Source organism: Siphateles boraxobius, unplaced genomic scaffold (assembly GCF_051911475.1).
Source record: "Siphateles boraxobius isolate OS27281-9 unplaced genomic scaffold, OSU_SipBor_1 25, whole genome shotgun sequence".
Classification (NCBI taxonomy): domain Eukaryota; kingdom Metazoa; phylum Chordata; class Actinopteri; order Cypriniformes; family Leuciscidae; genus Siphateles; species Siphateles boraxobius.
Window position 1 is genome coordinate 7,304,571 of NW_027508866.1, and position 13,759 is coordinate 7,318,329.

General features: G+C 38.5%; 1 protein-coding gene across 16 annotated transcripts in view; it reads right to left on the reverse strand.

The window, feature by feature from the left end:
• fryb (furry homolog b (Drosophila)) overlaps positions 1-13,759 on the reverse strand; it is a 69,762-nt gene that overhangs the window by 19,978 nt on the left and 36,025 nt on the right. For 13 of the 16 annotated variants that reach the window (XR_013207074.1, XR_013207075.1, XR_013207076.1 and 10 more), the window contains 24 exons: positions 13,583-13,684; positions 12,213-12,316; positions 11,914-12,022; positions 11,654-11,740; positions 11,265-11,436; positions 11,029-11,161; positions 10,698-10,805; positions 10,360-10,594; positions 10,072-10,257; positions 9,205-9,291; positions 8,738-8,997; positions 8,426-8,615; positions 8,213-8,337; positions 7,291-7,348; positions 7,035-7,126; positions 6,680-6,852; positions 5,246-5,406; positions 4,559-4,669; positions 3,304-3,458; positions 3,095-3,194; positions 2,699-2,870; positions 2,202-2,458; positions 1,806-1,952; positions 1,545-1,713 (listed from right to left, as the gene is read on the reverse strand). Coding sequence is in view for 13 of the 16 variants with exons in the window: in XM_077242259.1 (XP_077098374.1) it covers positions 1,545-1,713; positions 1,806-1,952; positions 2,202-2,458; positions 2,699-2,870; positions 3,095-3,194; positions 3,304-3,458; positions 4,559-4,669; positions 5,246-5,406; positions 6,680-6,852; positions 7,035-7,126; positions 7,291-7,348; positions 8,213-8,337; positions 8,426-8,615; positions 8,738-8,997; positions 9,205-9,291; positions 10,072-10,257; positions 10,360-10,594; positions 10,698-10,805; positions 11,029-11,161; positions 11,265-11,436; positions 11,654-11,740; positions 11,914-12,022; positions 12,213-12,316; positions 13,583-13,684 (3,493 nt within the window). In the remaining 3 variants the exon portion in view is untranslated. The remainder of the gene's footprint in view (positions 1-1,544; positions 1,714-1,805; positions 1,953-2,201; positions 2,459-2,698; positions 2,871-3,094; positions 3,195-3,303; positions 3,459-4,558; positions 4,670-5,245; positions 5,407-6,679; positions 6,853-7,034; positions 7,127-7,290; positions 7,349-8,212; positions 8,338-8,425; positions 8,616-8,737; positions 8,998-9,204; positions 9,292-10,071; positions 10,258-10,359; positions 10,595-10,697; positions 10,806-11,028; positions 11,162-11,264; positions 11,437-11,653; positions 11,741-11,913; positions 12,023-12,212; positions 12,317-13,582; positions 13,685-13,759) is intronic. The other 3 variants (XM_077242254.1, XM_077242251.1, XM_077242249.1) reach the window with 1 other exon arrangement.

Here is a 13,759-nt window from a genome sequence, read left to right on the forward strand (position 1 = left end):
GTTCTTAAAAATGTAAAGATTTAAAAATTTAATTAAAAATGTCACCAGACAAAGTAAAAATCAGGGTAACACTTTATTTTAAGGTGACGTAGTTTCACATTACTACATGAACTTACTATAGAAATAACAATAAATGAATGCAATTACGAGTAACTAACCCTAAACCAAACCTAACCGTAACTCTACAGCAGTGGTCTTCACTATTTTTTTCATGAGAGCCCCACTGATAGGACAAAGTCAGTAGGAGAGCAATTTTTACCGGAAAATATAAAAAGTTACATCCAGTCATAAATACCAAGTCTGCTTATCAATCTGTGACTGTCACCCCTGGACATACAATATGCAATGCAATAAATACAAAAGGTTGGGGATTTTTTTTTAATGATTTACCAGTCAAATTTGTAACTGAGACAAGATGATTTCCCTTAATGAGAAAAAAAGCAAGATTTCCAGAATATATTCATCCCAGAATGACATTAAGTTATTTTTTTCTACATTAGCGAGCTGGAAATACCACCATAACTGGCGACTTCGCAGAAACTGGATATGTTAACATGCACAACTTTTGTTTCAACCGGACTGAATTCATTCCGATTGATTAATCTGAATGTATTGTAGTTTACATGAACGCTAAACATCGTGATGTGATACATGATAGGGTTGATGTGCACGTTTATAAGGCAAAAGATTTAAATCGGAATAGATTTTTTGACATGCGCACACTGCACAAATATACAAAGTTTCCCCCTGTTGTCGCGTAATAACCATTCTCCTACATTGGTTCTTTATTTGTTTTAAACAGCAGACTTAATATTTATCAAATTCTGGTCATAATTTGGAGACTATGAACATATGAACCGTTGTGCCGTGCTGTTTGTATTTATCACGCAGTAAAAATGCCCAAAATCAGTCGTCTGTGGATGAGAATCTGAAACAAGGACTGGTGAGCCGTTGTCCTGCTTCACTTCACAGATGCTGAGTGAAAGGAGAATTATAGAATGAAAGGACACTCATTTATATGACACTTTATTCATCAGGAGAACAGCTAGTGCGTGCGTCATACGTCGTCCTTTCAGTTTCGTTCAACGATCAAGTGTTTACATGTTCTCTCGATAAACCACCCCTTTCAATCCGATCGAAATTATGTGTAATAGAGCTGACACTTTGAGTTTTTATTGGGTTATGTTATAGCTCTACTTGTTTGTAATGTATTTATGAAATATCTGCAGTGACTGCATGATCATATCATTTTATTATTTACCGCCATGCGAGCCACGAATTAAAGCTTGGTGAGCTGCATGAGGCTCGCAAGCCGCGCAATGAGTAACACTGCTCTACAGTAAGCACATGAAGTTAATTAATATAACTCAGTAGTTAATTAAGCAAGTACAATGTAACTATATCACCTTGAAATAAAGTGTAACCAAAATCAGTTCTACTGGCAGACATGAAACCCTATTGTTAAGTCCTGAAACCTGAGGATAACCAGTAGTAATGCGAAAATCAACTAGGTATTTCTAAGTGGGGGATCATATGTGCCTCACCTGAGGCCACAATCGAAGTCTTGTTGCTGGCAGCAAAGCGGTAGAACGGTGGGTTGTCACAGTGTAGAACCACTGGGTTTACCGGGTCTGTCTGCTGAAGCTCAAAGAGCAGCTCCTCCATGGTCTGAATGGTGTTATTCCGACACAGATATATCACCACTTTCTTAATCTAAAAACAGGTAGAGACAAATTTAGTCCATTATATAGATCTAATAAAATGACCATGTGGGCTAAGAGTGTCTGTATGTGTGTTTTCCTTACATATGGCAGCAGTGTGGTGTCGCTGCTGACTCCACATAAGCTTATGAGGAACTGCAGCGTTATTCTCAAGTTGTTACTCCACTTGTCATTGGACACAATAGCATTCCAGGCATTCTCCATCTCAGGACCTGGGACTTCATCTCCATACTGATAAAAAAAAACCAACAACAATAACATCTTAGTTGAATGTAGAACCTTTAAAGGGGCAATTTTGTACACTTTTAAAGCATTGAATTGTTTGTAAAGCAACAATTCTTGCATAATGAATAATCATCTCTTTGCACTCTAGGACAAACAACTGAGATATTAAAGAGATCTAATTTGTAACATTTCTTTCGTTTTGGGTCGAGCCATCACCACAACTGGTATTTAAGCAATAGCCGCAGCGCCTCTTACCTTTGCTGTCATGAACATGAGGTTGTTTAGGACCAGTGAGGTGGCCTGCAGAGACCCCCAGCCGTTGCCCTTGAGCCTGTGGGTGATTCCCAGGTTGTCGGCCTGCTCACGGACCTCTTCCTCCGGGGTGCTTGGGCTGGAGGTGGGGGGGAGAAGTCCTGTGTCCACCAGCTCTATGTTGTTCAGCCACGGCAACAGATAGGTCAGCATGATCTGTCTGCCGTTGGGGTGAGTGGTGGGGAACCTTTGGCTGACCTCTGCATGTGAGAAATGATTGTGGAGGAGAAAAAAAGCAGGCAGGTTTAGCGTTCAAGTTCAAAATTTGAGCTGCAGTACAATAACAGAGCACACCTGACAGAGGCCCATTCTTTTGCACGTAGGTGTTTATTTGCTTTTAGTAGGGCAACACTATGGTGACAGATCCAAACATGTGGCTGAGAGGTATTCCTTGTAAAGCATGAGAAAGTGTGTCACGCACACAGACACGCACACCTTACCTGAGAAGAGAGGCAGGGTGAGTTCAGGATACATGCAGGCCAGCTGGTTTGAGAGCTGGAAGAGGGAGACGCTGTATAGCGGTGGTAAAGGACCATGTGTGCCATACAGGATATTTCCTGTTTTCTGCCCCACAATCCTCTTTGAGTAAACAGACAACTTGGACTCCAGAACCTGAGCGACAAAGAAAATAGAAAATAATAGAAAATTCCACTGTATGTCATTGTTTCCCACAGAAATTTGGAGTATGAATTAACAGCTTCCATGGAGCTAGTAATTTATTTATTTTTGGAATAAAAACTTGTATAAAGATTACTTTCTAACATATGGAACAAAAAATAGATCTTTCACAAAAGAAAAAAAGCCAACACAAAAAAGACAAAAAAAAGGTTGGGTACCTGCATAAGCTGCATGGATATCTCGTAAATCTCTCTGCTTGTGTCAGATGACTTAAACAGCACCAGATTCAAAAGGGTCACAATGTCACATGGATAATTCCTGAAAAGTAAGAAAAAATACATATAAAAAAAAATTACGATGTAAAGTGACATCAAAATCTTGAAATTTCATGAAGGGTAACCATGGCAGTGATGAAGGTTCTGATTACCTGCTACCGCACACAGTAGCAATAGCTTTGAAGCATCCAGAAGCGAGCTGGTATGATCCAGTGAAGCAGCGATCCACAGCCCAGTTAAACAGATTCACCTGATCTGGGTTTAGTTCCAGGAGCAAGATAACAACCTCACAGCCAAGCCGATGCACCTGCAGTCCAAGCCAGTGATATAAACATGAGTGTTTAAATATGTGCTTTTCCCATAATCAAATCCCAATAAAAGTTTTTTTCATCCTGCTAGTCATTAAAGGGTTATTTCACTCAAAAATTTCAATTCTGTCATTAATTACTCACCCTAATGTCATTCCAAACCAATAAGACTTCCGTTCATCTTCGGAACACAAATGAGGATCTTTTTAATGAAACCAGAGAGCTTTCTGTCTCTCCATTGACAGCCTACGCAACTACCACTTTCAAGCCCCAGAAAGGTATTAAAGACATTAAAGTGATCCATGTAACTCCAGTGGTTTAATTGACGCGAGTGCTTTGTTTGCGACAAAAAAACAAAACATAATTTACGACTTTATTTACAAATTATTAATCTCCAACGTGCGTGTTCACTCAACAAAGTCTGCTCTCGCGTCAAAACAACATGCATGCTTTGTTGTGCTCTCGTGAACGTGCGAGCGCATACGTGTTGGATGGCATTGCGTAGACAGCGCGTAAGTCTGCTCCTGGTGTCCTGTCAACACAACATGCATGCTTCATGGGGTTCTTGTGAATGCATGTTGGAGAATTTTTTTTTACAAAAGTAAATAAAGTTGTAAATTATGTTATGTGGCTTCATAAAATTGAGGTTAAATCACTGGAGTCAGAAGGATTACTTTGAAGATGTCTTTCTACCGTTCTGGGGCTTGAAAGTGGTAGTTGCTTAGTTGTCAATAGAGACAGAAATCTCGCAGATTTCATTAAAAAGATCTTCATTTGTGTTCCGAAGATGAACGAAAGTCTTATGGGTTTAGAATGACACGAGGGTGAGTAATTGAAGTAACACTTTAAACTTTAATAGCAGGCCTAAGCAAATAAGATTACTCATTATTTGAATGGCTGACAACCCAGAACCAATAATGTCAATAAAGCAGAAAAGCATATAAAACATGATATGTTCTTAGGCCAATCTTGACAGGCTTGTTGGTTTAGTTATAATGACAAGTATTAAACCTGATGCAGGTATTAAAAGCAGCTATAACATTTTAGACAGGAAGCCTGTTCAGCATCAACAGGTTAAGACAAGGACTACCCAGCATACCCGGAGATCATGGCAGGCTAAGATATTGTCCAGCCACTTGTAGAGGTATCCGTCTGTAGAAAGGCCCACGTTATCGAACACAGGGCCACAACACAGTACCGCTGACATAGCCTGAGGACAAGCAGTGTACACACACAAACACAACATTACATCAAAGGAAATCCCATATCAGCACTCAGTGATTTGGATCATGTGGACAAACCACAGTTCCGACCCATTTGAACATGAATCGTCATCACGAGAGACTTTATACACAAGCTTCTTCTGTCTAAAAGCCCTGATCCATTATAACACAACAGAATTGGATTTTCACGCATTCTACAAAAAAGAAAAACAAAAAGATCAGAGCATCTGATACCTGCCAACTGTATGCCTGTTTGGACAAAGAGGGTACAGAGAGCTTGGGGAATTTTCTGTATACAGGTACTTATGTATATAGCTTACAGGTACTTTCCAGATTGGATTTCAAATTTTTCCACTTGATATAGTGGCGCTAACATGACTGTATCATTTCTTCCGTTCAGGAAACTGTGATGGCAAATTCTAAACAAGTCAAAACAATCTGTTCTCTTAAATTACGAGACATTTATAAATGCCAAATATGAGGAAATAAAGTCTTTTTTGCTAAAATGCCTTTATGGTGAACCTCTAAGAGACATCAATACCAGATTTTTTATCCAGGTTTACCTTCAAAGCGCAATACTGGTAGCGTGTGATCTGGTGGTTGCGGTCACTGTAGCGGTCCAGAGGTGTGAACATGACACTGAAGGGTCCGGCCCACTGGCTGAAGAGAATGAAGAGGTGATGTCTCAAGCTCTGCTGGGGGAACAATAACCGCCTGTTGTGGACTAAAGAGAAAAACACAAACGAGATTTGAGGATCTAACATGCTTCGATGTTTTGTTTTACAAACAAGAATTAATGGTACAGTGTAAAATGTGTTTGGACAGGCAAATCTACTTTTATTTAAAAAATACAGTAAAACAGTAATACAATTTAAGATTACCGTTTTCTGTTAATTTATTTTAAAATGTAATATATTCCTATGATGACAAGGCTGAATGAATTTTCAGCAGTCATTACTCCAGTGTCACGTGATCCTTTAGAAATCATTCTAATGTGTTGAGTTAGTTGTCAAGAAACATTTATTTTTATTATCAATGTTGAAAGCAGTTGTGCGCCTTAATAGTTTAGTGGAAACCATGATATATATATATTTCAGAATTCTTTGAATAGAAAGTTCAAAAGAGCAGCATTTATTTAAACTAGAAATCTTTTGCAACCGTACAAATGTCTTTACAATCACTTTTGATCAATTTAATGCTCCCTTGCTGAATAAAAGTATTACTTTCCTTCATTTGGTATCAAATAACAATAGTTTATATGTACAATGAGTATTGAATTAATTATAATTGTTTTAATACATTTTAATATTAAATTATAATACTATTATAATTTATAATACAATTGATTGAATTAAGGGTCTAATCATGTAGAAATAGCTCTTTAAAGAATAATCTGTGTACATTTGTCCATTTACTTTGTAAAGGTAAATAACTTGTAAAATAAACTGCTCTTTTAACAGGTAAAGACTGTCATAATTATTTATATAAAATGCTAATATTCATCCCATATTTGACACACTGAACAGCCCTGCATCACAAACAGCTTTTAATTTGTGAGCTGGCTGTGACGCAGGGCTTTTGATGGGCTTGCGTAGGCTACTTGTGTGTCAGACGGGATGTTGTGCTTTGCTGGTCTGAGGGTTTTCTTGGTCAGTCAGCGCGTATTAATCAGAGCCTGCACAGTTCTATTCATAGCTCTGATCCTGGGCCTTTAATAAGTGACTCACTCAGTGTTGGAGCCTATTGAGCCTTTGAAGGGGCGGTATGTTTGGATAACCTTAGACTCCGAGACCTGTGTGTCAATGGCTCTATTATATCAGCTAAAATATCTCACCTGCTCTAATTTGGTATACAGGAGTACACTTCGGACTATTCTGAGAATTCATTATACATTGGGAATGATCACTGAGATGCTAATGGAGAAGATAGTTCTGACTAAAATAATAATTTAGGGATATTCAAAGTATTTGCTCAATGTTTTTAATGTACAGACTTACTTGGAACACACTGGATGAGGTTGGCCACCATTCCACTGAAATGAGCTCTCATGTCTTTCAAAATGTCCAGCTCTTTGTCATTCTCTGCTTCTAAGAGCATCCGGGTCAGATCAACATACTCCAGGAAAAGGGCTCCTAGAGCCAGGGAATCTCGCTCCAACGCCCCATTAGTACTGCAGAGAAAAACAGAGTAAAACAGGTGCACAAAGGATTTTCACAAGACTTTCTCTTTCCTAATTCAACAGAGGTCAAAGATTCACTTTGTTTTGAAAGAAGATCAGTTTAAAAAGTTAAACCCAGGATTTGACTTCATAAGTCCACAAAACCAGTCAGTGGGATCAGTGGACAAGTTCACCTGTCACTGATGACCCCTGAGTCAGCAAGAAGCTCAAAGATACGCAGCAGCTGCAGCCGGAGCAGATCTCTCCGCTCTCTACGCTTCTTATTCTACAGAGACAGAAATACAGAAGGACACAGAAAGAGAGTTTATTTAATTCTAAAAATGTAAATACTACTGTACATGAGCACTGCCACTGCACTATAGACACAACAATACACAATGTTATCTATGGGGGTTTCCAAATTCAGCTGGATTTGGCCAGAGCTCTCACCTCAGGCCTCCTCTCCAGAGCTTCTTTCATTAGAGGATGGAGTTCTTCCACCAGCTCCCTAATCAAACACACATGTGAAACAGTCACGAGACACCCGCAGAATGAAAGCAGCATAAATATTTCCATAAACATGCTTTTGGCACAAACTCCTGAAGTAAATCAGTCTTTTTCCTGCAATAACTGTAATAAATGTTGCTATGAATTTATATCTGACAAAAAAAAAAAATCCATACCTCTAGGGGTTGACATTTCAAATTACATAAAATAACCTGTGCTGAGTGTTATTTTCTTATTTTATATACTATTATAGTATTTTTTAATGTTTTGAATCATTTTATATTTTCAGATTTCATTTGAATTTTTAGTAATTTTTTTACGTGCTTTTGTGGTTTCTATTAGTTTTTTATATTTCTTTTTAGCTTTATTTATTAATTATTTTAGTTTAGTTTTAATAAACTTAAACTGATTTATTTCAGTTAGTTGCCAAGGCAACTCATTTTATGTTTATGTATTTCATCTAATTTTTATATTTTATTTCAGCTTTTTTCCAATTACAGAAAATTATTTTAATAGTTTAAGTTAACAATGTGAACCACTAGTAGTCCTATAGAACCTGTAGACATGTGACCTCTTCTAAGTAACGGCACACGTCAGAATGGAATGACAGTCATCTCTGCTATTTTGTTTGGCATACAAATTACTTGCTCTTTTCATGCGCTGTTCTCAAACACCTTACATTTTTTACAGCTCCCTCAGTGTGTGTGGCAAATGTCCAGTGTAGCTGCCAGAATGCTTTGATAAATTTGCTGTAAAACTGCCTTGGTTTAGGATATAATCCAAACTCTGAAAATCATCTGTTTTTTGGAGTAGAATTATGCTAAAAAGCTCATTAAAAAAGAGGCATGTTTATTAAAAACAATACCTGAACACAAGGGAATTTGTTCGCCCAAAGCCGAGGACCAGAGACTCCGTGATCTCTAAACTTTCCGATCTCATGAGGGGAACCAGCTGTTTCAGGAGCCATGCCACTGATGGTGTGCCTATCACCTGATCAGAAAAGATACATGTACTACTCATGACATCACAGTTCTTTAATTTTACAAATCATCACTGTCCTACTATGGGCACAACGCACCTTGTTATCATACGTGACACTGCCATCAGGTGTGGTAGCCATAATCTCAGGGGTGGAGGCTCTCAGGTGACCCGGACTCATGATGCTGGGTTTGGCAACACCGAGGCACAATATCAGGTAATTCCTCCACAGCGTCACATAGCCATCGGCCGGTCCTGGCGTGCTGGTCTTTTTGGCGTAAACGGGACTGCTGCAAATGTGTACCACAGAAAGGGAAATTCTTGAAAGTCTGTTTTCCACCCCAGTATTCGTAAAAAAAGAAAATGACTATAAACCGGACGTTTCAAGAGTAAAGATGATCGAAAAACTCACTTTGGGTCAACAAGTGGCATCAGCAGCTGTAGGCGAGTGAAGGCGTAAGGCCAGGCATAGCTGAGTGCCGTTGGGCAGTGTTTGGGGAGGTGCTCTGGCCTAAGGAAGCTATAGAGGCAGAGCACCCAGGGATCCTTCACCGAATGGGCGAAGATCCACACGTGAGAGGGACTCTTTACATCATAGTGGCTGTTAACCAGGCGAGCGTTCCACTCTACCAGCCACTGCAGGTCCACGTGATGACTCATGGGCAGGGTGGCCTACACAGAACACAGATTTTAATAGCTGAACTTGAGCAAGTATGCATGAGTGTTATGACTTTAAAGACAGACATTTGGCAACTGAATTCTATAAAACTCTTGTGACACAAATAATTGATTTATGATTATTATGATATTATGCAAGTTGAGGTCTGAGAACGGCACACAAACAGAAACCCATCCGGAGGGTTAATAGGGAACGCTTACAGAGTCAGAGACAGCCACGTGGACGAAACTGTCCAGCACGCTGGGGGCCAGTTGGTCCATAACATCGATCATGGACTTATCGTCATCCTGAGAGCAGAATCACATGACAGTTACAAGGCTTGTGTTTAATAATGTTTAGGTTACACACTAACAGGTCTAGTACTGATTAGGATTGCATCTGATATCCACTGCATGTGAATGCATGTTTATGATTAGTTCAACTGGTCACATGACATCAAATTCAGTCAATAAGCTTAAGTTCAACCTAATGTTTGGTTATTATCTGTGTTTTAAATTATTTTCTGTGTTTTAAATTATTTTCAAGTATAAAACTAATTTCTCCAACAACGATAATTGCAAAAGAGTAACTCTTCTGTCTTTTCTTTTCTTTTCTATTCTATTCTTCATTTTTCTTTTTCCAAGTTATTGTACTCGGTTGTATTCTGTCCTATCTTACTCTTTTCTATCATGTTGTCTTCTATTCTATCGTATTCTATTTTATTATAATGTCTTTTTCAATTCTATATTATTCTATTCTATGCTATATTCCTCTTTTCTTTACTATTTTGTCTTTTTCTATTCTACCAGAATCTGTTCAAATATATTCGGTCTTTTTTATAATATCTTGTCTTTTTTCTATTCTGTTATCCTTTTCTTTACAATTCTGTCTTTTTTTGTTCTACTTTTTTCTGTTATATGCTATCTTTTTCTTTATAATTCTATTGTCTTTTTTTATTCTTTCAGATTCTATTATATTATATTCTGCCTTTTTCTATTATATCTTATTTTACTCTACCTTGTTCTACGTAATTCTGTTTAGTTTAGTTTGTGTTTCTGGCACAATACAGACCGAGCAGCCTGTCTCACCTCGGCTTGTCCGATGGCTGTAAACAGGCAGCGTATCTCTCGGAGGACGGACACAGCCAGTTTGCGAGTGCTGGTCTGGCAGGAGCACAGCAGCAGCAGGGCCAGACCCTCCACAGCGTGCAGCACCGTGGAGTGAGGACTGCGATCGGGCGCCAGTCTGGAGCTCCCGCTGCTTTGAGATCCCATCTAGGGTCAACAAATATACACATGATCATGCACACAGCTCCCAAAACCATTTACATTGGATAAGTGTGTATAGCCATTAAAGAGAAAAATTCATGCTGATACCTCAGCCGAGCGTTTTCCAGGCGTCTGTATCGCCAGCCTCCACTGTGTCAGGAAATGCAGCAGCAGTTTAACGGAAGAGTCCTGCAGGCCCTGCTGCGTGTCCTGCACCTCACGCAGCAGAAAGTTAGTGTACCCGAACAGCACGTCCTCTCGCCAGTCGGAGAAGTCCAGTAGCAGACTCTGCAGGGAATTCTGGGCAATGAGTCTGAGTTCATCATCCATGTGGACCGTCAGCCTGCAGAACGCAAAAAGAAAAACAATCAGTGACAATTACAGCTTCTCTTATGTTTTTAATGCACAGTGTATTGTTTATACAAAGGGTACATGGTGAAACTCACCTGGCCAAGAGATCGATGAGCTCAATTTTGGACATGCCATCTGGCAGGATACGTGGAATGGCCGCAACACACGTCCGGAATAAGTCAATCTTCGGTTTTCTCTCACCCCTGACCCAAGAGAAGGGATGAGGTAAGAAAAAGTAAACAATGAGAGAGACAGAGTAAACAGAAACACAAGGAAATGGAAAAAAGAAAATGTCAGACTGTCTAAACAGGGTGTGTGTGCTGAATGTGACTCATAGGTTGTCTGGCTGTGAGTGTTTCCTTCACCCACTCATGTTACGCTCTGAGATAAATAATAGGTGGTGACAGGTCAGAAAAAAATGTTTACGTGATCATGTCTTCGGGCTCCTTGTTGAGCATCTGGGCATTGGTGAGCATCATGCAGCGGCCCACCTCCTTATCCAAGTGCCTCAGGATGTTATCAATGGATTTCCTGACCTGGGAGTAATACAGTGCCATACCTGCAGGGAACAGTATAACCAACCCCGGCTATGAGAAACTGCAAAAAGAACAACAACGACAAACACAAACAGGCAGGTGTTTGTAATAGCTAAATGCCCTGACCTATCAGTTTTGCTTCCTCCTCAGTTAGAGTTTTGCTGAGGTAGGTTTTTTTCTTCTTCAGTGTATTCCCAGAAGGCAAAGTGGCCCCTGTGTTTGGCATGGGTGGTTCACCATCTTTCTGCTGAAGGTTATCGGCTATGACGAGGAACGCTCTCAGGGCGATGTTCATTCTCTAGACATACATAAGAAAATAAACAAAATATGCATTTCCTCATAGCAAGATCTCATCTCAGGCAGTCTATTGGGTTAAATGTGTTTGTATGGGTTCAAACACAATTCTATATTATAATTCTATAATTCTATGATTATTAATACATGGTATTAATAAGGAACTTTATACAAAAATCATTACAACATTTGAGGTAAACGTGTCTGTGTTTAAGCATTACCTCTGGGTTCAAACTGAAAGCTTTGGCTGATTTTCCAACACTCAGCAGATCACATATTATTTCTTTCATAGCAAAATCCAGTCTTTCCTAAATCCAGAAAAGAAACAAAGATTACATTACTCAGTGTTAAATGATAAGCCATCATTTCTGTCACAACAGTGTAAAATTGCAGGACCTGCAAATAAGCACAGGAAAAGATGTGCAATATTTTCTTTATGCGTATCAGACGTCTATAGGTGTGTGTGCGAGTAGTGTCAAACCTGGGCAATGAACTGAATTATCTTGACAAAGATGTTGAGGGGCATGTCTCTGGGAACGACGCTCCGTGAACCCTTAGGGAACAGTGTTGATATGATTGAGGTGAGGCGGCTGGAATGGATAAAAATATAAAAATGTCATTATTGGATGTCAATCAGAATCAACATTATCATTACTGTCAGTGCCATGCATTTAAAATGAAATTCTTATATTAAAATTTCTTATATTAGAAATATATTTCTTAAATCGTGTTTGTATGTTTTAGTTTTACAATATGCTATATACAATATGCATTTGCTACCTTTGTGTTGCAGTGTTGCTTTCACATTTGATTCGGATCATGTAGACCCACAGCAGCCGATAGAGAGATTCAAGTGCCACCCGGGCCATTTTGTGGTCTTTGTTCTGCAAGAAGAACACTTTGTTGTAATTTCCTTTTATGTTCCTGTGATGCATCTTATAAATTATGATCACCAAATGAGTGCATTTTTTATACTTATGTATAATTTCTATTAATTCCACGATTTTCACCAGTTTCTACCAGTTTGTTTTCCAATAACAATATCTAAACATTTTTAAAACAAGATCAATTTATTTGGAATATACAAAAATGTTAAGACTAATAATCATTTCAGAGAATATATCTTGAATGAAGTTTAGTTACTTTTTTCTTGTTATAGGCATAAATCTTGTCAATTGTAGTGAGGATTATGATGAAAAGAAAATTTAACAAATATTTTTTAACATAAGAAAGAAAGATTTCTTTTTTTATAAAATATTGATGTCATTGTTTTATTAAAAAATATTTATTTAATTTTTAATATTTTAATATAATATATATAAAAATATCTTATTTTAAGGATGTTTAGATATTTTTACTGGCAAGACAAACGTACAAATGATCCCCTCCCCTCCCAAAGTTTACCATCTTTTCTTCTTCTTTTTATTTTAAACCTGATCCATAATTCTTTCATGTTTGGTGTTTCTTAGCTTTACTGTTCAAATTGACTTTTGACCAAATGTGGGCACTGCAACAAACAGGATCTTTTTCCTGCAGGTCAAAACCTTAATTACATAACAAGTCAGCAGCTTTCAGAGTGCAGCAGACCTCTGCAAGTACAACATGACGACTGACTGAGAGATAACAGAAATCAGATAAAGCTGAAATCTCGATAGAGTGATCCAGGATCTTATTAAACCATTCTCACAGTTCTGCACATCATGGTTGTTGTTATTATGCACCTCCTTTCTGTTGTCCAGACCAATTTAATTAATTCTCTCATTCTTTCCACCTCTCTCACACCCACACACAGGTACATAGACTGAAGTGCTGAGCACAAAATGTACAATAAGATGTTACAGCTAATGATAAGGAAAATCCTTTACAACCAACAGGCCTTCCCTTCAAGCAAACAAAACATTCCTGCAATCTGCTGCCTTCCCTCTGCATTTCACACATTTTTAACAGCTATTTGCTTCTAACTGCTGCCACTTTAAATATTTGTGCACTTGACTGATGGGCTCCACTGGTTAAAAGAACTTGCAATCACATGATGCTAACACAACCCCCTTGCAGGACAAAAACTGCATTCCTTTTTGCATGTGATCTGCTGTTATTTGCTGACCTAAAAAGGCTGTATCAGACAAGCTTTGTAGATCTCAAATACTCACTTTCAGGTTGGACAAGCAGTTGTTGAGGAAGACGTGCCATCTGTTTAAAAAGATTTGCTTCTGGCTCACACACAGAAGACACGTTACCAAAGGATACAGAGCCTAAGAAAGAAAAGGAGCAAGTCAATGTTTACACTATACAGCATGTGCTTAACAAGAATTATGTAGTTCAATTAC